Below are 27,995 nucleotides of genomic sequence, written 5' to 3' on the forward strand. Positions count from 1 at the left end.
TGAAATTATGTATAGATGGGTGGTTATTTAACTTATGACGCAGGGATTGATTTCTGTTAATGATAAAGTAATATATGTGATGCTGTATTATGTAAACTACATATCAGGTCTATAGGTATATGTAGTTTAGTAACTAGTTTCAAAATGATTGACTTTGGGTCTGTGAGATTCTGTGTCGAAACCTGTGCCTATTTGAATCTCCTCACTAGTTTCTTACTAGAAATGGGTCATTCCCATTAGGGGACATGTAAATAAAAAATTTGTTTCCGATATGATGTTTTGGGATGTCCATAATCATTGATAGTCAGTTCAATTATTCCTCCAGTTAATCCTGTGAAACAGCTGAGGCGGTGATAAAGCTTCTAGTTATGTCAATCATTACTGGTCTATGAAGTTCACGCAGTAGGCCCTACCTATTAAACTGCTAATGAGGCTGGGAATACGGGGCCAGTCTGTCCGGGACTGATAAGAGAGGAAGACCCTGTGCTAAACCTTCACGGGGTTCTACAAACCCAGAGCCCCTGCGAAATTACCTGGGTGGGCCGATACAATGGGGTTAACCTCACTTAACTATTCAGAGATTGTATTGACGTTATAATGTTTGATTGGCAGGTTTAAACTAGTATGTCGTTTAAGAAATAAACATGGGTTACATTACGTTATGTAGTTAGACATTTTTCAGTCATTGAGAAAGAAAGAAAAGAAACTAGAATTAAAAGGTCCTGAAGTTTCACAATGTTTTGAGTGGCAAGAAAACACGCAGATCAAATAAACAGAACAAGTTTTGTATTTCAAATATTTGCATTCATTAAAAAACTAGTCTAGAATCAAGTGCATTTATTTATTTATTGTTAAGTAGCCATGCATTAAGTTGGATAACATACAGTCATCCGGCCATTATCGCGTGTCTAATATATAAAATAAACCCAAGACCATCCATCCAGCTGACTGTACAGCATCACTTTCTTATAATATTAGCTAAGCAGTCTGTCTTTATACATATAATGTTGATAAATAAATATGATATTATGGTAATGCCAGTCCACATCCATCCATACATCAATATGGCAACTTTAAAGCTTAGTCTCTAAGCACATGGCATCTTCTTTGGAGGATCCACACACTCTGATGTTCTTAAACTCTTGGGAAATTTCAAGTGGAGTTTTGCCTTTTGTTTCAGGAAGGATGAAGAAGACGTAGAGAGCAGCTATCAGACAAACGCAGGAGAAGAGAACAAAGCTCAGAGACTTCAGAGCAGCCTGCAGAAACATGGATGAGAAATGTGGCCTTTTGTTAAAGTGAGTCTGCAGCAACAGCCAGCAGAGTGGTTTTCACAGGAGCAGCGGACAGGTGTGATAAAAGCATGGTATTACACATTGTTCAGGAAGAAGACATATAATGGGTCACACATAAAAGAATCATTCTGTATTTTAGTTTGTCTTTTATGACTGTATAAAATAAAGAGGAGCCAGACTTTGAGAGAATCACAATAAAGCCATAATAAATGGCTTTAATTATGATGGCAAAAACTTCTTACATGAACCATTAATGAAACATCTACAGTAATAGCAATGACATTTAATAATGCTGCATTTGTGGGGCACACGCACTTTACTATATATTTTAACATCAATAAAGTGGCTGAATCCACAAACATTGCTAATAATAAAGATGCATATTTTTGTGGTATTGCTAAGTTGATGGACTTACAATAAGGAATGGGAAGATGAATCCAAGCATGGCGAATCCCAGCCAGCGCAGGACGCCGTTAAACATAAATGCAGCTGGGCGGTATGACTGGATGAAGATCTCATTGGTGAGCGATATGGCTGTTCCAGCTGTTCAGAGCAAACTGGTTTGAGTTGTTTGCACTGACTAGTCAGTTTATTATAACCAATATGTTCTTATCTTAAACAATATCACACAAAGAGTGCTGTTTTCAATACAACAACACGATTAAGAGTGTGATATGCTTGCAACAGATCAATAATGTAAATATAGTGAAAATTGCATTGACATTTCAAAAGTCAATAAAGTCATCTAAGTAATTACACGGGTGAATCCCTGTGAACAAACTTGAACCAATGTTTTTAAATGAATCAGTAGGGGAATGATTCAGTGATTCACTCGTTAACACTGACTGGACCCTTTTAATATTTCCGGAGGTTCTCAGAAGCAGAAGTCATCATATTTACTCCAATAGCAAAAGAAAAAAAAAATCTGTGGTGGAGTTTCCATGACTTTCCAAAAGGAAAAAATATAAAGGTCAAAAGAGAAATATGTCAAAATTGCCACCACTCCCTCAGCCATTGAATTAGAAACACCCTGGCAGGAGTTGTTTGTCATATGCTGACAAGGTCATATAATACAATAGCAGAAAACATGAAAAACTCGATTTTCAATGTTGATAACTCTGGATCAGTCTGTGAAATGGGTCCCACAGAATGCATTTTAAAACACCAGACGCAGATAGTGGAATTAAAACAAAAACGCAAGGTCTAGAGATGCATTTATTAAAAGCTGAACTTCTTTTAACTTGGGTGCCACGATTTTCAAAAAACAAACTTTCGTCTAGCCCATGTTTACATAAAAAGCAATGAAAATGTAGTGCAGTGAAATGCCAAAAATTCTCTATGTGAACTGCCTCTTATATTTAATTGTTTTAACAGCACTTTTGAAATGCCAATTGTCATATAAATATGCAAATTGCTTTACCTGGGCCTCCTCCATAGAAAATAATGAAGAGGAAAATGAGGACGACTGTGATGTATGGAATCACAAAGCTGTAGTCCTGCAGATGAAATAGAGATGAGATGATAAAGGTCTGTTCGGTGCTTGCTGTGGGCTGTTGAAACTCACCTTTAGGTAAAGAGTGACTGTGATTAATGCCATAATGGCTGACATTCCCCCAAACCCTGTCCACATCAAGGCTCTCCTCCCCACACTCTCAATGAACAGGCCCTACACATATGAAAACAAGCAGAAATACTATTAAGTGGGCCCAAATCCATTACATTTTTAAAACAGTAATATCCTATACTAAACCTAAACTAATCTTGACAAACTATATATCATTTGAAAGCTTACAATCTCTAGTTTCCATATTTGGTGATTGATTTTCAAAATGAATTACAGAGGAGCCATAATTTATCAATTTGCAACAAGAATATTTTCATACTCCTAAGGCGTGTTTAGACCTTTATTTTGAAATAGTGATGAACATGAAAAATCATGAAAGAAGGGTAGAAACCTCAGTTTGTTTTCATGCCAAGAGTTCAAAAGATAGCATCCATTCAATTATTTTAGAAAAAAAGGTCTGACATTTTTTTAAATATAAAGAAAAAAATGATAGATTCACCATTTGTGATGTGGCAGGAAGCTATAACGCACATACTTGTTCTTTTTGTGTTTCTTAGAGGTTGAATTCATATCAAAATCTGCCAAACTTCTCATATTACTTCTGAATAGGATGTTTACTTCATAAATTGTTTGAAAATTGTGGAAATAATGGTTCATATCACTCAAAACACATTTGGAAATGGAGGCACTTAAAGGGTTAAAAAGGCCACAAAAATGATTTATGATGTTCCACCATGCAAAATATCCTAATCCCATTTGAAGTCACACACTTCCATGTGCTTCTATTGAACTTACAGAGGTTATGGAGACAAGAACTTCTGATGCTCCTATGCCCAGAGTGACATAACGGATCTTGTCCACTGGAATTCCCGCTTCCAAAAAGATATCAAAAGAGAAGACGGTGATCTATGAGCGAGAAGGGTAAAAGATCACATTTTAACAAGGTACCTGTAACCATTTTTCTGTAACCATTAAAGGATGTCTTGGATACTTTTTGACAACACAATGACATAGGAAAACTAGGTCACTTTTGAATCAGAACACATTTCTATATAGAAGCACAATACGATTAATTGACGATAAAAGCTAAATGATTTACAGCAGGTACGCCGCTGAACTGGATGCATCCGTTTATGACCAGCAGGGAAAAGATCTGCCAGCGCAAGTGTTTGTCTCTGAGAAGATCCAGCAGACTCTTATTGTGCTCCTCTCCAATGACTACCTGCTCTTCTTCCATCTCCTCTATCTCCAACTTATAATCTCCTGGTCCCCATAGACACTGCAGTGCTGCCGATGGAAACACATATCCGTCATTTAACACAAAAGGTTGTTGCAATGACATGCAGAGGTACGTCAGTTACATAAAATTGCATTTATTTGGTTAAATGTAATGCACCCTTTTTGCACTGTTCAGTGTTGCCCTTCTCTATCAGAATATATCGTGGAGCATCAGGGAAGAATGGCAAGACTGCCAACTGAACCACGCAAAAAAACGCCGGGATGCACAACAGGGTGTTCCACCACTCTTCACGGCCAAGAATTTCCCTGTGAATGAAATGAGAGAGCAATTCAAAAAAATATTGATAATGAAAAGATTAAATTTCCAGAAGCCACGTAAATGAAATCAAACATTAAAGTAGGCATGAAACGAAAATCTATTTTTTTTAATGCTAACGTTGTGAACAATTTAGCATGTTTGTTATTCTTAATCAAAAAGTCATAACTCAATCTTTCGGTGAAATGAAACTTCGTCTGCTTAAACCCCGCCTCTTTCTTACAATCGACTTCAAGCTCGCATTAAGATCTGCCTCCGTCCAATCAACAACCAATGGATTGAACCAAGCCTCGTCCTACTTTTTTTTTTTTTCATTAGTCACCACGAAATCTAACATAACTGATTTATCCATGCACACCGTCATTTTTTTTAATTCATCCTCATAATCTATAATCAAAATATCTTCCGCTACCTCTTGCAGCAAGATCTCTATTCTTCTCTGATGACGTGTTTACTGGGGCTAGGGCGGGGCAACCAGTCACTCACATGCGATCGACCAATAGCAAAGCAATGATCCAACAATCCAATCAACTCCTGATGGACAAAAATCAAGTCCCGCTATTTTGTTCTAGTTCAAGAAGCCGTCACAAATAGGGATGAAAATACTATCGCGATTTTCATTTCATGCCGACTTTAATCCGTTTCACTCAAGTTACAATACGGAAGAAAATATCTATCTCTTGCTTTAATACTTAATTATTACCGGAGGCCAGCAAATTGCCCTGCCAGATTACCAAGGGACAAAAAGGTAGCGACTGTGAGTGTCACCATGCCTCTGATTTTCTTTGGTGAACTCTCACCAAGGTAGATGACATGGACATTCAAACCTAATCCTTCCAACAAAGAGCGAAAGCAAATCACAATCACATCACTTATTATTAAGCTACATCTTAGGTATTATTTATAATACAGTCTGACATACCTGCTCCGAATCCAATTAGGAAGCGTGCTACAAGGATCAACTCAAATGAGTATGCAGGTTTGCTAATGTACATGATGACTGTGGCCACAACTGCGATGGCACTGTTCAACAGCATGGTTCCTTTTCTGAAAGAAGAATGTGAACAGTAAATGAGCATCCTTTTTTTTTACCCTGAAAATATTATGCCAGAGTGATATGACAATGCTACTTATCACAAGTTAAAAGGCAGAATGGAGAAAGGAGATGAGGATGGGTGACATTAACCTTCCCAGACGACTGGTTAAGTATCGGACAGATATTGAGCCAATGAGACCTCCAAAAGCGTATAGAGCCACCACAGCAGACCAGATAAAGGTGATGGTCTTCTCTCCTGGGACATCTCCATAGTGATGCATCCAGCTGCTGTTAATAAAGCTCTGAATGTACTGTGGGCAAACAGATTCGACACAAATCGTGAATTGATTGACCTAGATGATACACATGGTACTGAATTGGCAATAGAAAAATAATTGATACTTAAAATGTTGCTTTCTGGTAACACTATTTTAAAGTGTCTTTGTTACATGTTACATCTACTTGCTATAGTAATGGTAAATTATGCATAATTACAAGCAACTAAACCAAACCCTATCCCTCACCATATAGTAAGTAATGTTGTTAATGAACCCTAATTACATGTGTAATTAAATCTTAAAAGTAAAGTGTAAAATCTGATCAGTTGATTTGACTTAAAAAAAGGAAACCCGTTGCCTTAAAATTATTAAGTAGCCTAATAAACTTAATGCATAATTGAAAAATTCCACATAACTTAATTTTTTTTCAATTACAATTCCCTCACTTTTTTTAAGTTCAGTCAACTGATCACTTTTTATAAAGAAACTTAAAGGGTTCTGTCGGGCGCTTAGGGGTTCCCATCATTTTATGGGTGTTCATTTATTCATTTTTTATTTTATTTTTATTTTGAGTACATTTTATGAATTAAGCAGTTTGTAAGCATATATTATCACTAGGAAAAAAATAAATAACCTGAAAGTATGCAATCATTAAAGACATTTATCCTTACACTTTTAAAAAATAAAGGTTCTTTATTGGCATCAATGGTTCCATGAAGAACCTTTAACATCCTTAAAAAATAAGGTTCCAAAAAGGGGTTTTCACAGTGATGCCATAAAAGAACCATTTTGGGTTCCCCAAAGAACCTTTCAGTGAAAAGCTCATAAACGAACCATGTTTTTCTAATTGTAAAGAACATTTAAATACTCTATAAAGAACCCGTTTCCACTATAAAGAACCTTTTGAACCTATATGAGTTTCTTTCTTCTGTTGAACAGTTACCAACATTCTTCAAAATATCTTCTTTTGTGTTCTCCAGAAGAAAGAAACTCATACAGGTTTGGAACAACATGAGGGTGAGTAAATGATGACAAGATTTTCATTTTTGGGTGAACTATCCCTTTCACACGTAAGTTTAAAATATTCCAACTGACCCCCCCAGCTTGAGTTTTTCAAGGCGACCGTTCCCTTTCGAGAGGTCTCTCCTATTGCGTAAGTAGCTTACGCTATGGGAAAACTCCTTTTCTCGAGAAATATTGAAGTCTTTATGTAAAACGCATTGCAGCTGCACAGCATACAGCAGTGAGCGAGGCAGCTCGGTCATTGGCTGTGCTGCGGCAACTGCACGAACCTATGACGGGGCGACTCTGAACACGCTTCCAATGAGCTTCGCGCCCGTGCGCGTCAGAGCCCGCCAAGATGGGCGTGGCCAAGGGCTATATATTGGGCGCCCCGTTGTCTGAGTTCTTTAGATTTAATCTCCTTCAGCAAAGACCATTCTCTTCGCTGGATCCTCCGGATTTTTTGAGTCTTTTCGCCGCCGCCGTCGACAAGCACACAGCAGGACTGCTACGAGGACGCCGGCGCCTTCAGCCGCCTTCGAACGCCTTCTGCTAAGCCATCCGGCGCGCATCACCTCATATCCTTTACAAGCTATTCAAGTGTTCGCTCCAACGCGACACTTTTTCTAAAAGAGCAAATTAAGGCGTTGTTTCAAATGCCTTCCTGCGCCTCGTGTCGAGGCCTTCTTCCGGACGGGGATCGTCACATTATCTGCACTCGCTGCCTGGGTCCGGACCACGCAAAGGCTGCCCTTACTCGAGGCGGATGCCCCGAGTGTGACTCCCTGGGCCTCACCGAGCTGCGCGCTCGCTTCGCCGCTTTCGCCGCGAAAGAGCCTACCACCACCGTGCTGCCGTCCCCTCTAGTTGAGCCGTGCAAGAAGAAGCGCCGCTCACAGAGGCTGCCAGAGCGCGCGGATTGTAGTGACGTCACGCCGGGCCAATCCTCGCGTGCTTCACCACCACCCGAGGACTCCCGGCCGCCAGTTCAGTTCACGCAGGCGGACCAGCACCCCTCCAGCAGAGCGATGGGTCTCGTCTCGTTTGGCGCGTCAGGGGATGACGACGAAAAGGATGAAAGCCTTTCCTTTGATGCTGCATCCGACGACTGGCCGGGCTCGTCCTTCGACCCCGCGCCATCGACGTTAGCGGGCACGAGTGTGGGCTCCAGCATGGACTCGGAGATCGTCCGCATCCTGTCCAAGGCCGTGGAAGACCTCGGGCTCGATTGGTCTTCCCCGGAAGAACCCGCCCGCAGCCGATTGGACGAGTGGTTCCTGCAGGGGCGCCGGCAGGCCCCTCGGCAAAGGCCCTCCCCTTTCTTCCCGGAAGTTCACGACGAACTCACGAAGTCGTGGAAAGCCCCTCACTCCGCTCGCCTGAAGCCTTCTTTCTCTTCGTCGCTCTCCTCTGTGGACGGCGCGAAAGAAAGAGGCTACGAGGGAACCCCGCCCCTCGAGGAGGCTGTGGCCAACCACCTGTGCCCACCCTCCACGCTGGATGGAAAGCCAAAGCTTCTCATCCCTCGAAGCCCTGCCGATCTACCTCAGCTCTCGCCGGTCGCGCATACGCTGCCGCCGGCCAAGCTCCGTCAGCGCTTCACTCCATGGCTGTCCTCCAAGTTTTTCAAGCCAAACTTCTCCGCACCATGGACGAGTCTGGACCTGATCCTGAGGCGTTCAAGGACCTGCGCAGCGCCACCGACATAGCCCCGCCACCGCCCAATCCATCGGCCGTGCCATGGCTAACCTGACTGTCCTTGAGCGCCATCTGTGGCTGACGCTAACAGAGATGAAGGATGCAGATAAGGCGTCGTTCCTCGACGCGCCTATCTCCCAAAGCGGTCTGTTCGGACCAGCGGTGATAGAGTTCGCTGAGCGCTTCACCGAAGCCCAGAAGGATTCGCAGTCACTTCCTGCCCAAGCGCTCCAGCTCATCGCAGAGCCGCCAAAAGCCGCCTCAGCAGCAGCGAGTCAAGACGGCACCTCCCGTCTCTCAGCCCAGACCTGAAACGGACTTCCGACGCCGCTCGCGCTCCGCCAACAGGAAGCAACCGCCCGAGCGACGGGGACCTCGGCCCAAGATTGTGCTGAACCCGGAGCCTCGTAAGTCTTCCTAGCTATAGGGAGAAAAAGAGAGAGCGCGTGTCTCGCAAAAGCCGGACCACTCTCTCCAAAACGTTTAAAGCATTACCCAGTCCCCTTACAGGTTGCTGGAAATGTCTGTACAGCAGCCAATGGGCCAGCCGCACAGCTCGCTCACCTGCAAGCAAACGCCGTTTTAACGGCGACACACAGAAATCACATAAAGAGCCATTTTCTGCCTGTGTCATTAAGGGGTCACGTGTCCACACAAAAGTGCGCATTCCCACATATCAAAACTGTCAAAGCAGTGCCAAATGCTTCCCCAGCTCAGGCTGGACGCCCCATAAATGTAGATCGTGTGCCCACTGTCATGTATGCACCACTACACATAAGCACTGTTCCCACAGTTATAAACACTTCCCCAGTAAAAGCGGGAAATTCTATCAGGGTAGCGCGGGTGCCCGCTGTCATGCACGCACCCCTACTCACAAACACTGTTTACATGGCCAAAAACCTCCCGCCACGAGCGGGAAGTTTTATGAAAGTGGCGCACGTGCCTACCACAGTCTATGCACCCCCACCCATAAGCACTGTCCATACAGTCTTGAACATTTCTCCAACTCACGCTGTGAGCATTACGGATGTGGCGAGCGTGCCTGTAATCTCACACGCACCCCTGCACTCGGCACTCAACAAAGCTGCTCAGCGCGCGCCCGCGCCTCTGAGAGCTGTAAGCTCAGTATTAGCACAGGGCGATTCGCCGGCGGGAGCCATACGTCACTGCGACACGCCCCCAGCCAGCATTCAGCCCATATCTGTGCGAGCGAAAGCTTGGGAAAATATCCCGACATGCCGAAATGGGTTTTGAACATAATAAAACACGGTTACTCGCTTCAATTCGCTCGCAGACCACCCCGCTTCTCAGCGGTGGTCGAGACGAAAGTGAGAAAAGATGTTTCACATGTTCTATGCACCGAGGTGCTCAAACTGATAGAGAAGGGCGCTATAGGAACAGTTCCTCCCTCTATGAGCGAGGCAGGTTTTTACAGCCGCTATTTTCTCGTCCCGAAGAAGGATGGTGGTCTCCGCCCCATTCTAGATCTCAGACATCTCAACAAAGCTTTAATGATTCGCTCTTTCAAAATGTTAACAACCAAACATATCCTCGCGCAAGTTCGCCCGGGTTATTGGTTTCTATCAGTGGATCTGAAAGACGCTTACTTTCACATTCCGATAGCGCCTCATCACAGGCCATTTCTGAGATTCGCTTTCGAGGGACAGTCATACCAGTACACAGTACTACCATTCGGCCTATCACTGGTACATTCACGAAATGTATGGATGCAGCACTTTCCCCTCTGAGACAGCGGGGAGTGCGAATACTGAATTATCTCGACGATTGGCTAGTCCTAGCACAATCAGAGAGTCAGTTAATGACACACAGGTCTTGGATTATCAGCCATCTAGAATGCCTGGGTCTAAGAATCAATTTTGCAAAGAGCATGCTATCCCCCAGCCAGAATATTTCTTTTCTGGGAATAGTGCTAGACTCAGTGCAGATGACGGCGCGCCTCTCATCAGAGCGCACGCTCACTATTCAGCGCCTTGAAACATCGTTCAGAGCGGGTGCGCGCGCCCCCGTCAAGCGTTTTCAAAGGATGCTCGGTCTCATGGCCTCGGCATCAGCTGTACTCCAGCTAGGATTGTTGCACATGCGTCCTCTCCAACGCTGGCTCAAAAGCCGTGTCCCCACTCACGCGTGGCGCTCGGGCCACTTTTTAATCAGAGCAAATCACGGCTGCATAAAAGCCCTGACGCCCTGGAAAGCTGTCGACTGGTATCAGTCCGGTGTGAGTTTGGGCGTGAACACAAGGAGAAAAATGATCACGACAGATGCCTCCAAAATAGGTTGGGGGGCCCTTTACGAGGGCAGGCCTGTCTCCGGCTTGTGGTCAAACCCGGAGAAGCGCCTACATATAAACTGTCTGGAATTGAAAGCGGTCGCTTTGGCTCTCAGAGCCCTGCTTCCGTACCTGAAAGACGAGCACGTCCTGGTCCGAACGGACAACATGACGGTAGTCTCATATATAAATCGCCAGGGTGGACTCAGGTCGAGCTCCCTGCACTCGATGGCCAGGGAACTCATCCTATGGTCCCAGTGCAACCTGCGCTCGCTGAGAGCAGCGCATGTGCCAGGTGTCCTGAACCAGGGAGCGGACATGCTGTCCAGAGACAAAGTTCTCCCAGGAGAATGGTCTCTCCACCCCCTGATGATTCAGTGGTTATGGCAAACCTTTGGCAGAGCAGAGGTCGACCTCTTTGCCTCCAAGGAAAATGCGCACTGCCCTCTCTTCTTTTCAAAGAGCACAGACGCGCTCGCCCAAATCTGGCCGAGCCGCCCATTGTATGCCTTCCCCCCGATCGCGATGCTACCTCAGGTCATCAGTCGGATCAAGGAGGAGAAATGTGCTGTGCTCCTGGTAGCCCCACTCTGGAAGAACCAGACGTGGTTTCCAGAACTGATGCAGATGATGCAATCTGCCCCATAGCTGATTCCGCTGAAGCTAGACCTCCTCAGGCAGGCCAACGGGATGATCCTCCATCCCCGCCCCGATCTGTGGGCCCTCCATGCATGGCCCCTCAACGGGTTCCCGGGAACCTCCCCAGTGAAGTGTTTGGGAACCATCACTGAGGCGCGAGCGCCCTCTACGAGGCGCTTATATGCCCAGAAATGGAAGGTGTTCAGTGACTGGTGTAAATCCAGGAACCTGAATCCTGAGACATGCGAGGTACCGAGCGTGCTCGTTTTCTTACAAGAGCTGTTGGAGGCAGGCCGCACCCCCTCCACGCTCAAAGTATATGTGGCTGCCATAGCGGCGTCACACGATCCTGTAGTGTAGAAGGACGCACACTAGGAAAAAACTACCTAGTTGTTCGTTTCCTGAGAGGCGCCAGAAGGATAAATCCCCCACGCCCCCCTTCAGTGCCGATCTGGGACCTGGCCACGGTCCTGGACGCACTCCCCGTTCGAACCTCTCCGAACTGTCCACCTTAAACAGCTCTCGCTCAAAACTGCTCTCTTGCTGGCTCTCGCCTCAGTCAAAAGAGTGGGCGACCTGCACGCGCTGTCATCAAGCGCTGCCTGCCTGGAATTTGGACCTAACGACAGCAGAGTTGTCCTTAGGCCAAAACACGGGTATATTCCTAAGGTGCTCTGTACACCCTTCAGAGCACAGGTGATATCTCTGGCCGTGCTATCGTCTCCAGCAGACGAAAGCGACGCTAATTTACTCTGCCCAGTCAGGGCGCTCAGAGTATATTTGGAACGTTCTGCCCTGTTCAGACAGACAGAGCCATTTTTCGTATGCTTTGGCGGCCGCACCAAAGGTCTCGCTGTTTCAAAGCAGAGAATTTCGCGCTGGATAGTTGATGCTATAGCGCTGGCTTATGAAGCCAAGGGCCTTCAGTGCCCCTTGGGCATCAGAGCTCACTCTACGAGAGGCATGGCCTCCTCGTGGGCGTGGTCGAGTGGGATACCCATTCAAGATATTTGTGCGAGTGTGTATATGCTGAGCATTATCTCCTCCTTTATAGGGTCCGTCTCTGACTGACTTAGAGGGTTTTTTATGCATATCAGTACATAAAAATGTGCTTGTGTGTTTTTCCACTGGACGCCCATTGGGCCGTTCTACATTGTCCCTTATAAAGCCCGCCTTCGGCCGGCTCATTGGATAATTACTTTGCTTAAAGGCTCAGGCATCTGCCTCTGGCTCAATAGAGCGAAGTCAGCGCGCACGGCGTTTTACATGGTGTTCCCATAGCGTAAGCTACTTACGCAATAGGAGAGACCTCTCGAAAGGGAACGACTCGGTTACTAACGTAACCTCGGTTCCCTGAGAGGAGGGAACGAGTATTGCGTAAGCTGCCGTGCTTGCGCTTGGTCAGTTCGCTTCAGTCGATTGAACCTAAAGAACTCAGACGACGGGGCGCCCAATATATAGCCCTTGGCCACGGCCATCTTGGCGGGCTCTGACGCGCGCGGGCGCGAAGCACGCTCATTGGAAGCGTACGCTCGTGGGACCAGCCAAGACTGATCACACCGGTGTGATCGTACGCGTGAAAGGATTAAAGGTTCCATTCCATTTTCATAGATTATTTAAATTATCTTCACAATTAGAAAAAAAAATTCACTGAAAGTTGGGGAACTCAAAATTGTTCTTCTATGGCATCACTGCAAAAACCCACTTTTGAACCGTAATTTTTAAGAGATGTCATAAAGAGTTCTTTAAAATTGAGTCAAGAACCCGAGGGTGAACTCCACATATTCACTAAGAGTGGCACTAACAAGGACACTTTAAAATAAAATGTAACCTGCACTCTTAATGTAATAACAGTGACGAAATAAATAGAAATACAAGTGCGCACTGGAGACGGAGAGCTGATCGCTGTGAGATGAAATCCATTCTGAAATGATCCACCCAAACCAAGCACAGTGATAAAGACAAGCGCTTTCCCACCAACCTGAAATTATAGCCACAGTGTTCACTGACTACATTCATATTCAACATGTCGATACTTCACAACCAGCACACATTCTGGGTAAATGAGTAAACTTTGGTTAAGAGTTTAACTCTGCACTTAGCTGAAAGAAATAGAGAAAATAGTTCACAGAGACATATGATCCAGCAATATACTTATCTTCACCATTATAATTTCTTTATCATCCTATAATAGGCTAGTTCAGATTTCATTTCACTAGATTTCATCTATAGTTCAAAGGTCTGGTAATATAATTATTAGGCTACATATAGCTAGTAAAATGTTCCTACCAGTTCCTTCAATATGCTCTTCATGCTTATATTCTTGTTTTGTGTCCATGAATCCCGACTGCTTCTCTTCAATAAATACAGAGTCATCTCCGTTAGGCAGTTTGGGGAGGATTTTGATTAATTTTTGACACTGGAATGACTCGTCACATTTTGTCTTCTAAAAATACCTCTAGCTATATAAAAATGAAGGATTTGTCCAGGGATAAAATAGCTTTATTTTAAATGTATGCAATGTATTATTGTGTAGGGTCTTCAGAATATTGAACATTGAAAGGCTGTGAACTTGAGAGTCTAAAAATCTGGGTTTTTCAAACTGGGGCCCAATGACCCCAAGGGGGCCGCAAGGGAGTATGTGGAAAAGTTAAAAGAAAGAAAAACAGTGTAAAAAATAAATACATTTGATAAAAAAAAAGAAGTTTTTTTATGATTGTAGATGCAATATACCATACAACCATACGGGGGCAGTGGTTTTTTTCTTGTTACGGTGTTTGACTTCGATTGACTGATTTACCCTGCGTCGTTGTCTCCAGCAGGAGGAAGTGAATTTACCGATTTTTTTTTTGTTTAGATTTCCCCCTAGTCATCGTTGCCACTACTGGTTCATCGTTATCACTCTCAGCCGTAACATATTCTCCCGTTGTTCTGTAGTCATTTTTTAACTCTGCAAATATGCCGTTGGAAAACCTGGAGGAAGAGGGTTTACCTAAAAACCCCAATCTGAGAATAGCTCAGCTGAAGTTTTTACTGACTCACAAACAGGATGCTAAAGTGAAGAGCGAGCTGATGGACGCCATCAAACTCAACAGTGAGTTCATTCACTCACACATACTGCCCGTTTAGCAAATATATTACAGAGTTTCTGTAGTACTGCAATATATTCAGCTGTTTCATGCACGTGCTTTATCGTTTTCCTGCCATTTGGGGTTTAGCTGGTTGACAGGCTAAACCAAGTAGCACACTAGCTCATTAGCTGCTAACTTACTGTATTTGGTGGTTATAACGTTCCATTTTCATCTGGCACTTTTGAATGTCGGTTATTAATGTTCTTAATTGCTATTTTATAATATAAATTAATCCATGGCCGATTGTCACTCTGTTTACACTATTTTTTGAAAGGAATTATTTCTGTAGTGACACATGCCGTAAATCCTTGATTAACGTTACAAAAAAAAGCTAATGAGAATTTTAACCGACATATTCCTGTATTTAAAACATATTAAAACATAAACATATCCTTTTGTGACGACAACAACTGCTATCAAATCATTATTTTTGCCAGCAAACACTATAATTGTATACGTAGGTGTGATTAAAATGGCATAAAATATGAGTTATTTAATATAGTTAAAGTACATTTAATTTAAATAGATTAAATAAGTAAAAATCATATTTGGGGGTTCGTAACATCTAAAAGATTGAAACCCCTTGATCTAGAGCATCGTTTCTCTACTGTTTCTCTTTTGAATGCATTTCCTTACATACATATTAAGAATTGGTTGTATTATATAAGTGAAACCCCTAACGTGCATATGTTGATTGGTGATGATGTGATACTCTATTTTGTAGATATGGCCCCATACTATGAAGGTCTGTGTAAAGATCTGAAATGGCAGGCGGACACGGATCTGTTGAGTAAGATGAAGAAAGAAAATGAGGACGAGCTGAAACGGCTGGATGATGTTTTGGAAGATGCCGAGAAGAACCTCGGCGAGAGTGAGATCAGGGATGCCATGATGGCCAAAGCTGAATATCTCATACGCATCGGTGACAAAGTAAGAATTCACACAGCGAAGATGATGATTTAAACAATTCCTGAAAGAACTGTGGACTGCATTTTCTGTTAAATATGATTCATTTTTAGACATGAATTACATATACACTACATTTTAAAGTTTGGGGTTGATAAGATTTTTTTTTAAAAATGTTAAACGGAAGCTCACCAAGGCTGCATTTATTTGATCAAGCAAACAGTATAAACAGTAATATTGTGAAATATTACAATTTCTATTTTAATATATTTAAAAATGTAATTTATTCCTGTGGTGGCACAGCTGATTTTTCAGCATCATTACTCCAGTCTTCAGTGTCACAGGATCCTTCAGAAATGTGACCTTGGATCACAAAAGCAGTCACAAGTAGCACGGGTATATTTGTGGCAATAGCCAACAATACATTTTTTGGGTCAAAATTATCCATTTTTCTTTTATGCCAAAAATCATTAGGATATTAAGCAATGATCAATGTTCCATGAAAATATTTTGTAAATTTCCTACCGTAAATATATAAAACGTTCATTTTTGTGAGTGAATGCAGCACAATCGCCAACTTTAAAGGCGATTTTCTCAATGTTGCAATTTTTTGGAAACCTCAGCTTCCAGATTTTCAAATAGTTGTATCTCGACCAAATATTGTCCTATCATAACAAACCATACATCAATGGAAAGCTTATGTATTCAGCTTTCAGATGCTACATACATTTCAATAATAATAAAAAAGACCCATGTGACGGGTTTTGTTGTCCAGGGTCACAAATCATTCTAATATGATGATTTGGTTCTCTAGAAACATTTCTTATCAATGTTGAAAACAGTTTTGCTTCTTAATCTCTTACTATTTATTTGAAATAGAAATCTTTTGTAACATTATATGTCTTTACTGTCACTTTTGATCAATTTAATGCATGCTTGCTGAATAAAAGTCTTTAATTTCTTTAGAAAAAAAAAAAAAATCGTACTGACCCCAAACTTTTGAACGATGATGTTGGTTACATCTGTTCATCGGCATTTTGCATTTGTACATTCAATGTCCTGCTTTCTATCTGTTCAGCTTCGCTGTATCGATTCTATTTCATCTTTAAATGCACTGTTTATATTTCTCTGCCGTTCATTTAGGAAGGGGCCCTGACTGCCTTCAGGAAGACCTATGACAAGACTGTTGCTCTCGGTCATCGCTTAGATATAGTTTTCTACCTGCTGAGGATCGGCCTGTTTTACATGGACAACGACCTCATAACCCGCAACACTGAGAAAGCCAAAAGGTGTGGTATAGAGTGCATACTTATTTTTAATGAACAAATGCATCTCAAGCTGAAATGTTGGCCTGAATCTTGAACTTTGCATCCATGAACAGCCTGATTGAAGAAGGTGGTGACTGGGACCGGAGGAATCGTCTGAAGGTGTATCAGGGTCTCTACTGTGTGGCCATTCGGGATTTCAAGCAGGCAGCGGAGCTCTTTCTGGACACTGTCTCCACATTCACCTCATATGAGCTTATGGACTACAAGACGTTTGTTACATACACTGTGTATGTGTGTATGATCGCACTGAAGAGGCCTGACCTGAGAGAGAAGGTAAGATCTGGCCTAAATGTAGTGCTGATGTTTTTTTTGTTTTTTTTTACAAATGAACAAATGTGATTTAAGTCCTGCTTTGGGCTACAATCTTATATTTTTTTCAGAAAAGTCAGTGTATACACTACTGTTCAAAAAATGTGGGGTCTAGAATTTATTTGTTTTTATTATTTAATACTATGATTCAGCAAGGACAGCAAATACATGTATAATAATGTTGAGTAATAATGCTGAAAATTTTGCATCACAGGAATAAATGACATTTTAAAACATTATGAAGCAGTCATTTTAAATTGTAATAATATTTCATTTGTATTTTTCATCGAATAAATGCAGCCTCGGTGAGCATAAGATACTCTTACATGAGATCAAACAAACCCCAAACTTTTAAATGGTAGTGTGGACATTTTTCATATTTTGTCTTCTCAGCTTCCTCAGTCCATAGAGCAGGGGTTTTAAAATACTTTTTGATGCCATGGACCCACAAACAAGAGTAAAGAAAAAGTAGTGATTTTATTTCATGTTGCTTGTGAAATTATTTTGCTATTTGATTATTATCATGGAATATTACAAATATTCTAAGCTAAAGATAAATATTTTCAGATGAAACTCTTACAAATACTCAAATTTTAATTTAATTTTTGTTGATTTCTTAATGTTAAACACTATGGCTGTCAATAAAATAAAATAATCATGGTAAATTTCATGATTTCAGACTAGACTTTAGAAAGCAGAATAAAAAGGAAACGGTAATATGAAATTCTCTAAATGTTTTAAAATTAACTCGTTAAACTTTTAATTAGTTTCATGAGTTAAAACTTGAATTTTGACAGCCCTAAAAATATTTTCCCTCAAATTTACTATTGACCTCTTTACTAGCACCCATTTGAGGCTCCTTATACCCCAGTTTGAAAACCCCAGCTTTAATGAATCATATCTATACATTTTTATTTAATGCATTTAACAAACACTTATCCAGAGTAACACAAAGTGCTTTAGCTCTACATAAGAGATCCATTTTTTTTTGGTATCAAAAAGCAAGTGTGCAATTTTCATAAAGTAGTCTGCTAACACAAGGCTTCCTTTATTAAGCGTTTTAAGTGTTATATGACTAAAACCTAATACAGATCCAATTCAATCTAATAGAAATAAGCCCTGGAATCTCTGGCTTTCTTTCAGGTGATTAAAGGTGCTGAGATCTTGGAGGTGTTGCACAGTTTACCTGCTGTCCGTCAGTACCTCTTCTCTCTCTACGAGTGCCGTTATTCTGTATTCTTCCAATCATTGGGTAAGTAAAATAACAGTGGAGCGACCCCGAAAGTCATGGGTTTGATTCTCAATACAGGCATGAAATGACTGAAGTGCCCTTGAGCAAGACACCCAACCCTCAATCGCCTCAGCAAAATGGCTGCCTACTGCTCCGTGTGTGTGTGCACTAACTTGGATGGGTTAAATGCAGAGGAAAAATTCTGAGTATGGTGTACCAAACTTGGCCTTCACATGTCATTCTCTTAAAGGAGAACTCCGGCGCAAAATGAACCTCGGGTGTAATAACACATTGGTACAGACTAAATCGTTCCCTGAGATGTGTTTTCATGATAATCGAATGTAAAGAGTTTTATCTCTAAAAACAGTTTAGCTTATAACGCTAGTATATTGGCATAGAGCAGGGGTTCTCAAAGTTTTGATAGGTGAGGGCCAATTTAGGAACCCAACATTGAACTGAGGGCCGCCAAAGTGGCGGGGGAGAAAACGAAGAAAAAAAAACTGAAAAGAAAATCCCATTTGAAATTATTTTAATGACCAGGTTGCATCTCTACAGTTTACATTAGTTGCAATAAACACATTTTAATTCATAACTGAGGCTAAACCTGGCAAAACTTGTGAAAATTTTGGGGGGGAGAGAAAGAAACTTTAAAAATAGAAGCTTACCAAACAAGTCATCATCATCATTCATTTCTATCATTGCTTGTCAGTCGCGTTTCCATTATTGCAGATTTGCATATTATTATCTATCTTTTTTAACCCGTAACTGAACAACAAAAAATGAACGGTTGTTGTCTTTTTAAAACGCAAAGTTGAACAAAATTTTAATTTAAACTGGCTTCACCAACTGCTGCGCAAAAAAAGTAAATATCGACAGACTTCAGATTTTTGTTTAAATGACTTTCTGTCCCTTTATTAAACATTTTAAATATTCACAAATTAATATGGAAAACATGTCGATTTTACTGGTTTTCTAAGGCCAAATTAGAACCTGGAATTTCTATTTTTCCCGCAGTGATGAATGAGAAGAGCCATATAGCCTGTACGTGTCTGATCTAGCCTGATTTATAGGTGAGTTATAGGCTAATGATAATAAATGCGTCTGAAAAAACAGCGAGGCATTTTAATTGTTTATTAATAAACTATTGTTTTCTAAGTGTCGGCTAAAAACATATCTCCATCTCCGCTGTTAAGCAGATGCGCTTTTAGAGAGAAATCCACCTTTCATACGGATTACATAATCAGGTATTTGCTTTCGATTCGAGTTTGTTTGTTTAAAAGTGCACATTTTAAGCTTTAGCCTACATAGGCTAGCTATATTTTGTTTCAGTTCTCGCGCTCCAGTTCACGGAGATCATGAAAGCGCGTAGTAGCCTAGGCTACTGATTGTTTTATTTTATTTTACAAAAGCACGTTTTCTTGTTATGAGTTTACACAAATACAAGTAGTTGCGAATAATGCATTATTATTTTCTGTATGACCAGAAATGATAGACTAGTTTAAGTTGTTTCCACTGTTGATAGGAAAATGCAAGTGTTCGCCCCCGCGAACATTTTGAAAGGTAATGGAAACGCGGCTATTAATAAGCTTGACATTGTTACGATTATTATTAAGTCACATTGAATATTGATTACTTGGTCAACATACCCTTTTAAATTGCAATGGGATTTGTGGTGCTGGTTTCGGTTGGCCACGATTCCTATTCCTGTGTAGACAACCACTGTTCCTGGTGGCCTTGGGAGTGAGGTCAAGTGCGATCGGTCGGTCGGACCATGTAATTACCGCTTATGCCTATGGATGCCGCTAAACACCACTAAACGGAGATATTAATTTTTTCAAAGCAATAGTTTTAACAGTTTTACAGATGTTATCGCGGGCCGCCAGAAATGTTTCGGCGGGCCGCACTTTGAGAACCTATGGCATAGAGTAAGCAAAAAGAGATCGCTAGTTAATACCACCAACAAGGCTCAAATTAGCCCCACACTAACCCGGCAGCATAATGAGTGTCCTTACATGCAAACCGAAGCATTGAGAACTTTGTAAGTGTATAGACAGTTTAATAAGAAGTAGGAGTGTAAATATTAATCGATTCGTATCGATGCATCGATTATACAGCTGACGATTCGATGCATCGATGCGTTAGCAAGAGTATCGATTAATGTGTTTGTTTTGCCGCCTGTCTATTTTCAGCATCCGCTTATATGTGTACAAACGATTGTTGTTATGCACTGGGCTAACGTTAGTTAGTCACCGAACTAAACTGCCAGTGTGAATGCACCCTCAGTCACTTAGTCGGCGAATTCCAAGCTAGCAGGTACTAACGTAAACAAACAGGTGCTAATGTGTACAAAAGGCTACTTCAACAGCTTACTTGAAAAGTCTAGGGTGCTTTCACACCAACTCGGAACGGAATGGGAACGGTTCGCATGAAAAATCGCTAATTATGTAAAAGATGTCTGTCATGCGGACCCGGGTGCGCACTGGGGTACCAAACCCAAACCCGAGACTGCCTGGAGGAGGTGCGCTGAGTTCGGTTGCACTCGAACCGTGCCGCGGCTCGCGTGAATTTGAAAGCGACTCGGGTGCGCACTTGTTCAGGAAGTAAGTGACCTGCGCATTAGCTGATTATGATGTATTTCGTTAAATAAAACACATGTAAGGGATGATAGTGTTGATAATTTACCTTGGATAAGAGCGAGAGTGAGTCTGTATTCGCACACACATAGCGCGTGGACTCAGGGCAACAAATTAATGGAAATCCACTGTCTCCTGCGTTTGCAATCAGCAAAAAGCCAAATGCGACACACAGTAAACCGGTGTTGTTCACTTAGCTGTGCATAATAGCACCAAATAAAATAAAAAAACACAATATATTGACCCGCGTTCTGTTTTCTATCATGCGTCGTGCACGTTTGCGATGACGTAAGATGCACGGAAACGCACCAGGATTGGATAGAATCAAGTTTAGAACTGTATGCAGTAACTGTTATATTTGCTGTTCTATTTACAGTGCATTGAGCACAACATACACATTATGTGAATAGAATACTGTTCCTGTATTCTCAATAAAAGGCAAATTATAAACATTTTTGTTGATTTATTTGAAATAGATATCATGTAAAAATATCGATTATTGAATCGTATCGATTCTGAAGTATCGAACATAATCGAATCGTTGGCTTAAGAAATCGGTATCGTATCGAATCGCCATGTAGGCTCCGATTTACACCCCTAATAAGAAGATACTTTACACAGACAGTACAGCTAGCGCATACAGACAGGACCCATCTTGGAAAACAGTCTCGATCAGTCAAACCACGAACACGGTGATACGTGAGCTGAACTGTGACTTGGAATCTCATATGGTCCGTTGTTTCCGGAAGAAAGCACTGAGCGCATAAAAGAAGCACTTAACGCAACAGAGAAAATAAAAAAATTAATATAATTTATCTTATCTTCAATATCTACACGTACTGTTCGCTCACCCTCGTGGTTCGATTGGTCGAGACTGTTTTCCAAGATGGCTCCTGTCTGGATGCGCTAACTGTACTGTCTGTGTAAAGTATCTTCTTATTAAACTGTCTATACACTTACAAAGTTCTCAATGCTTCGGTTTGCATGTAAGGACATTACATTACACAAAGCTCATTATGCTGCCGTGTTAGTGTGGGGCTAATTTGAGCCTTGTTGGTGGTATTAACTAGCGATCTCTTTTTGCTTACTAGATGCCCAATATACTAGCGTTATAAGCTAAACTGTTTTTAGAGATAAAACTCTTTACATTCGATTATCATGAAAACACATCTCAGGGAACGATTTAGTCTGTACCAATGTGTTATTACACCCGAGGTTCATTTTGCACCAGAGTTCTCCTTTAAGAGAATGTTATTGCTTAACTAGCCACTCTCCACTTTAAGATGCTGTAAGCTATATTATTTGCAGTGTTTATTGAAAGCACTTCTAGTCTTCTGTTGTTTAAAATTGTTTGTTAGATGTTCCATCTGTTTCTCTTCTGTAGCTCGAGTGGAACAGGAGATGAAGCAAGACTGGTTGTTTGCTCCTCATTACCGTTACTATGTTCGAGAGATGCGCATCCTGGCCTATAGCCAGTTACTGGAATCCTACCGCTCCCTCACGCTGGGATACATGGCCGAAGCGTTTGGAGTCAGCACAGAGTTCATCGACCAGTACGCTCCCACATTCATATAAACTTGTATACTAAAACTTACATAAACATATTTTCTTCACTTACTTTGGTCTTTTCCTTTCCCAAGGGAGCTGTCACGATTTATCGCCGCTGGACGTTTACATTGCAAGATCGACAAAGTTAATGAGATTGTGGAAACCAACAGGTGAAGACCTAAATGCTAATGTGTCTATTAATCATTTAAATCCCTGTTTGATCTATGGTCAACTAACTGTGCATTACTTGTCCTTTTTTCTCTCCCAGACCTGATAGTAAGAACTGGCAGTACCAAGAGACCATAAAGAAAGGTGATCTCTTGCTCAACAGAGTGCAGAAGCTGTCCAGAGTGATCAACATGTAGTCCAGCATGTGGCGATTGATCGATACCCATCTTTTCTTGAGAGCAACCCGTCTTTTGTTTTATGTACAGTATATAATAAAACTGAATTGGAGGAAACTTTGGAGTTTGTCTTTGTTGTGTGAGCAAATGGGAAAAAAAAAGAGGAGTCTGACACATTTTTCTTATAAATAACTGTATAAATTATTTTTTTTATATATTTACAGAAACTTGTTACAAAACAAATATACTATACAATCTTTTCTTTAAATATTAAGTAAATCTACCCTACTGTGTTTGTTCATGAATTACATAGCAGCCAACACACAAAAGTCCAGCTGATCAAATGATTTTTGAATATGTATACAAAAAAAAAGAAAGAAATCAAAATATACACACTTGTACATAGGTTTATATGTAGAGGCTTCTTCCCCAAAAAGCAAACTGTTTTTATCTTAGATTCACATTCCAAATCTGTTGTTTAATCGAACATCTTTACAAAGCTTTCGTCATCTGAAAACAGTGGAGTTACAATTTCAAGGTAAACAGTACATTTATCTGCCTAAAACATTGGTTGAAATCACTGACTTTGCCACAAAAATATCTATCCCTCTCACTTTGAAAATTTCAAATATCAAAAGTAGTCATAAAAGAATACAAGGGACAGACAGGAAGCTTTTCTCATGTCAGTGTCAAGTGTCACTCCTCTGCCATGCATTTCATCAATCAGTTACCGCTCTACTTGAAGGGGGAAAGGGCGACGTATGAGATTCCTAGGCAGGTTTAAAAAGTTTCTTAACCTTTATATAACATTCAAGTACTGTGGAAAAATGAATACATGAAATAAAAAGCTCTGCCTTAACAACAGTCAATGAGAAACTAATTCAGGCACTTTCTCTTTTTTTGTTTTTGTCAGCGTTAAATAAAAGCAAATGAATAAGTAATTAAAAAGCAATGTATCCAATTAAAACATTTGGCAACAGTGGTGCACCTTTTGCACTGTACAACTGTTTTGTTCCCTCTTCCAGTTAGAAAAGTCCTACAAAATACATCAGCCAGCCAGAAATCTTTTGCACAGTTGTAACGGGCTATTTTGATCACATTCTCTGACCTCTTGGATTGAAATGGGAGGGGGGAAAGCACTATTAACACCTAAAAAATATATATATACGGTGGATGATTTCCCACTACTGTGGCAACAATCTGTCTGGGGGAACTCGGCATGTGACTAACAAGAAGCGGTGTCTGGATAGAGTGGCGTATTGCATTATTTGCTTGGCAGTGAACCACTTCTAATAATCTTAGAATGTTTCCATTTACTAAATAAATAATAGTGATCTCAATTGTACCAAAAAGTTTTACGAAAATGCCTGTGCAAAAATACATCTCCATATGTACAATTCTTTAACAAAATATGTATTTCTGAAATAGGGATACTTCAATATTCGTATTCGGTTTCGTGTACGAAAAAGCTGAAGGGAAAAAATACACGCACACACACACAAAAAAAAATTCATGCTCTACTTCTCAGCAACGATTGCTGACTGACATCAGTGGAGTTCAGGAATTTACAGGAGTTTTAAAGAGAAGACCCAACTTACACAAAATCCAGCTCAACATCTCTTCTGAAGATCAACGAGCCAAAAAAAGGATCTATTGCCTTTTTAAGTTGACAGACCCACAATGAAAATGAGATTTAAACCAGAATGTCCAGCTACTAACCTCTTTAGGTTCGTGTCGGATCAATGCAGGAACGTTGGGTCGCAGTACAAGTTAGTGGTTATTTCATGAGATGGGGATGGCCAGACTACTGTATATGTGTCTCACAGTACTGAGTCATGAAAATGTCTACTCCATTGCTGAGATGATAGTGTGTCTGTAATGTTGGTCTATGGCTCAACAGCAACTAGCCATAAGCCCCTTTCTGAGATTGAAACGGCAAAAAAACAATACCATGCCTAAGGCATTGACACCAGGAAATGGCTCTCCTACAATCATTTTCGAGCAAGACTGCAGATTTTAGTACATTAAGATTTCAGCACATGCTTCTTTAGTGCTACAATGGGTAATTGGAGGCGAGACGTCACCTGCGGTCTCTCGTTTTGTTCCTGCAGTTGTTTTCGCATGTGCTAAAAAGCTTTACTGAATCAAGCCCTTAATGTACCTAAAACTGAATATTTTTTGGAGCTTCAAGAGACAACTGTTGCTCAGAGATTCAGTAAAGACATGCTAGGCAACTAACAAACCTGAAATTATTCAAATGAATGGGGGGGGGGGGGGGGGGGGAATCAAGTGCTTTAGGTAATGCAGGGTGTTAGAGTTCAAGTCAGGGTTGGATTGTTCTGTAAAAAAAAGTAACTCCATTAGCCGAAGTTCATAAAAATTCCCTTGAAATAAAACAAAACTATGTAAATTTAAACATGATTCATTTCTTTCCACAAAAAGTGTATGATAAATGGTATTTTGTTCTGTTTGCTATACATTTGCTAGCCTGTAAACAAAATGTGGTGTAAAAATGTCTAGTTTGCATAATCTTTTAAGTTTAGGTTGCTCGTGTTGAAACTCCACTCCTGTCGTGTCGATCTGCAGGGAGCGTAGCTTGATCTTATTCAGCCTTCCAGAGAGAGATCATGTGTTATGATTAACTTAAGTTGATTGTGCGTCTACTGAAGGGATGTTCCTCTCCTGTACACTTCCTCCAAGGCTGAGTAGGATTTCAGTTTCCAGTAGTCCACACATACCGAAGAACTCATCTTGTTTGTGTCGCCCATCCCTCCTATGCTTGGTAGTGTTGGTGAGGCTACGTACCAGCCCAAATCTGTACCTTCAGACCCCAGCGCAAGTGCTCAGGCTGGGTAGCTCTACGCAGCAGGCGTTGTACCCAATGGTGCATTGTATAGATTCATTATAACCACCGACAGGAGAACTAGATCTCTCTGGCTTATTATCCTATCCCAGGAGAGTGCCCCCTGCATGGCTTTGGGAGTATATCCCCACGAAGGACATCAAATGGGCCACCCAGTGTGCATTCCACCCTGAGGATTGTGGGAAGAGTAAGAGAAAAAGAAGGCCTCGTGCAGAGTGGCATGAGGGGGCCGAGGGAGCTCTGGGTCCAGCCTACTGCTCAGCACGCTCAGAGCCTCCACACCGGTGTCAGGGACGAGCCTTTGGCTGCCGGAAACAACGGGCAATGTTACATTCTGAACTAAAACAATGAAGCAACCGGATGATGTAAAGAAACTAACCTGATGTATGAGTGAATTGTTAGGGAGCCCTGGTGGTCCGGGTATAGAGCGAGCGTGCTTGCCGTGGATGTTGTTGATTGATGGAGACTTGGCCATTTTGGGCCTGCCAGGACCTTGTCCTCCACCCCCTCCTGCTCCAGACGCTGTCAAAGGCATTGCAAAATTTGAATGAGCAAACAGCATATAATAATTACGTAAAGTCTATAAATGAATTTTTGGTTTATAGTGTTTCTAGGATTTGATGGAGCTCTAGAAAGTCAGCCTGATGGTTCTCAAAAACTCAAGTACAAGAAGCAGGAATTGTATTGTACAACACACTGTATTGATAAGATGTATGTACCTGTGCTGTTGAGGCTACTTGAGCCAGGCGAACCCTTCCTCCGTTTGGCTTCTAGACGTGCCTCTGCGTGATGATCGCTGCTCTGGTGAACAAACGGCCCGAGGGAGAGGGTGGAGTCGCTGCTGTTCATCACCACACTCATGCGTTTAATAGACTCAGCGGGGCTGCCAGAAGGAGGGCCACGTCCCGTCGATTCCTGCTTCAAGCTCAGGGAGTTGGCCCTGCCTGGGGTGCAGTTTACCCCCACACTGTACACCCCACTGTGGGATGACGACGACGCTGATGACGACGAAGACGAAGTGGGGGTGGAGGCGAGCGAGGAATGATAGGCACTGCCCAGGCTACCCACGTTTACTGCGCAGTTCTTCTTAAAAGAGGAGGATGAGGATGATTCCGAGGTGTAAGTGTTATGGGAGGTTAGCAGGGAACTGTTTTTCCGCTTCTTTCCCAAACTGAGGCTCCCGCTCGCACTTCCGCTGACGCTAACACTGCTGTTATTCTGTCGTCTGTCGTCTGTCTTGACGACAGAGTTACTTAGGCTGGAGGATGGCTCCCGAGCCCTAAAGGATTTTGTACCAGATCGGGATTTGAGGGGTCGGTTGGAGCCCAACGAGGGTAGCGAGGACAAGTGGGCTGAAGGCATCTGGGGTGATGAGGCTGACACTTGTCTAGAAGCGCCACTGTAGGCGGGCTGCTCGCTTGCGGAGGCTTGCGGAGAAGAGCGGGCGTTCAGGGTAGTGCCGTACGACAGGACAGGCTTGCTATCATAAGGCGGCGACGAAGACAGGCTGAGAAAGCCTGCAGAAATGGAGGAGGATGAGGAAGAATGGGAATTTGTGCTTGTCCGGTGAGAGGCTGTCGGTGTTGTTGCAGAGTTCTCCAACGCCAGAGGGATTTTCCTACAAAGTAAATGGAAGAAATCACAATTAGGACTGTGTTCATCAGAAAAACACCTACTTGCAGGAAGGGTCTCAACACACTCACTTCCACATTTGTGAGTTGACATGCTTGTCCAGCATGGTGGTGAGAGCACACCGTACTTGATCCCAGCGGCGGTCCAACGCATAACATCCTCTACCGTACAATCGACTTCCAAAAGTGCAGTACTGGTGAGAGACAAAACATGAATAGTACATTTATATGGACTTATTCGGAATAATCTCTTCAATCATTCAGATGAAGGCCGACTCAATTAAAACGAGGCCCTGGATATTCATTTCAAACTCATTTAAGAATAGCTTTGTGATTCAAAAGCTCAAAATAAATGCAAGAGACTGTTTATGCAGGCACTGGAGTTCGAGAAAAAGATCACAAGGTTTCTTGTACTTACAGCGGCTGGTCGTGGGTGGTAACCTGAATAATGGCAGTCCAGTTTCTCCATAGCTTCCTCCCTCTCCTCGTTCTCCCCCTCGTCGCTGGAGAGGCGGCTGCTCTCAGTACTAACAGGGGCCGGGTGAGAGTGGTGGGTCTGGTCGTGGGCCATGGCTGGGTCTCCTCCACTGTGAAAGTTACTGTTGTTAAGTCTGAAGATAAAGAAGAGCATCTTAACCTTTGCCTTGGTTGACCTAAACAAAAACAACTGGAGATCTAAAAATCTAAAAAAAACTGTAAACTTCCACAATTTGGCTA

General features: G+C 42.1%; 3 protein-coding genes across 4 annotated transcripts in view; 1 reads left to right on the plus strand and 2 right to left on the minus strand.

Annotated features, from left to right (window-relative positions):
* Window positions 1–827: 827 nt before the first annotated feature.
* Window positions 828–13,738, minus strand: slc2a9l1 (solute carrier family 2 member 9, like 1). The gene is made up of 12 exons (XM_056240798.1): window positions 13,644–13,738; window positions 13,240–13,335; window positions 5,601–5,761; window positions 5,337–5,461; window positions 5,118–5,247; window positions 4,256–4,404; window positions 3,959–4,146; window positions 3,655–3,765; window positions 2,860–2,961; window positions 2,716–2,791; window positions 1,711–1,838; window positions 828–1,259 (listed from the first exon to the last, which is right to left on the minus strand). Exons 1-12 carry the CDS (start codon window positions 13,728–13,730, stop codon window positions 1,074–1,076), a joined length of 1,539 nt encoding a protein of 512 aa, XP_056096773.1. The 5' UTR covers window positions 13,731–13,738; the 3' UTR covers window positions 828–1,073.
* A 448-nt stretch (window positions 13,739–14,186) lies between these two features.
* psmd6 (proteasome 26S subunit, non-ATPase 6) lies at window positions 14,187–22,901 on the plus strand. Its single transcript, XM_056240835.1, has 8 exons — window positions 14,187–14,448; window positions 15,210–15,415; window positions 16,535–16,680; window positions 16,773–16,992; window positions 18,172–18,280; window positions 22,277–22,445; window positions 22,533–22,610; window positions 22,709–22,901. The coding sequence occupies exons 1-8, from the start codon at window positions 14,313–14,315 to the stop codon at window positions 22,803–22,805; spliced, it is 1,161 nt and encodes a 386-aa protein (XP_056096810.1). The 5' UTR covers window positions 14,187–14,312; the 3' UTR covers window positions 22,806–22,901.
* Window positions 22,902–22,960: 59 nt separating this feature from the next.
* The window catches only part of LOC130075963 (ataxin-7), a 41,679-nt gene continuing 36,644 nt past the window's right edge, over window positions 22,961–27,995 (minus strand). The window contains exons 10-14 of one of the 2 annotated variants that reach the window (XM_056240834.1): window positions 27,697–27,865; window positions 27,351–27,472; window positions 26,367–27,265; window positions 26,027–26,169; window positions 22,961–25,952 (exon numbers count right to left, since the gene is read on the minus strand). In XM_056240834.1, the coding sequence (XP_056096809.1) occupies window positions 25,935–25,952; window positions 26,027–26,169; window positions 26,367–27,265; window positions 27,351–27,472; window positions 27,697–27,865 (1,351 nt within the window). In that variant the 3' untranslated portion in view covers window positions 22,961–25,934. Of the gene's footprint in view, window positions 25,953–26,026; window positions 26,170–26,366; window positions 27,266–27,350; window positions 27,473–27,696; window positions 27,890–27,995 lie in introns of both variants that reach the window. The other variant, XM_056240833.1, reaches the window with a different exon arrangement.

The sequence above is a fragment of the Rhinichthys klamathensis genome, unplaced genomic scaffold (genome assembly GCF_029890125.1).
Source record: "Rhinichthys klamathensis goyatoka isolate OS25496 unplaced genomic scaffold, OSU_Roscu_1.1 h1tg000613l_1, whole genome shotgun sequence".
NCBI lineage: Eukaryota > Metazoa > Chordata > Actinopteri > Cypriniformes > Leuciscidae > Rhinichthys > Rhinichthys klamathensis.

Bases quoted from the DNA above. Each gene is read 5' to 3' on its own strand.
- psmd6 (XM_056240835.1), top strand. From the start codon at position 14,313: ATGCCGTTGGAAAACCTGGAGGAAGAGGGTTTACCTAAAAACCCCAAT. The intron at 16,681-16,772 runs GTGTGGTATAGA...ATCCATGAACAG, and splicing joins AACACTGAGAAAGCCAAAAG to CCTGATTGAAGAAGGTGGTG. The intron at 18,281-22,276 runs GTAAGTAAAATA...TCTCTTCTGTAG, and splicing joins TGTATTCTTCCAATCATTGG to CTCGAGTGGAACAGGAGATG.
- slc2a9l1 (XM_056240798.1), bottom strand. From the start codon at position 13,730: ATGACTCTGTATTTATTGAAGAGAAGCAGTCGGGATTCATGGACACAA. The intron at 5,462-5,600 runs GTTAATGTCACC...TTCTTCTTTCAG, and splicing joins TTAACCAGTCGTCTGGGAAG to AAAAGGAACCATGCTGTTGA. The intron at 5,248-5,336 runs GTATGTCAGACT...CTTTGTTGGAAG, and splicing joins CCTAATTGGATTCGGAGCAG to GATTAGGTTTGAATGTCCAT.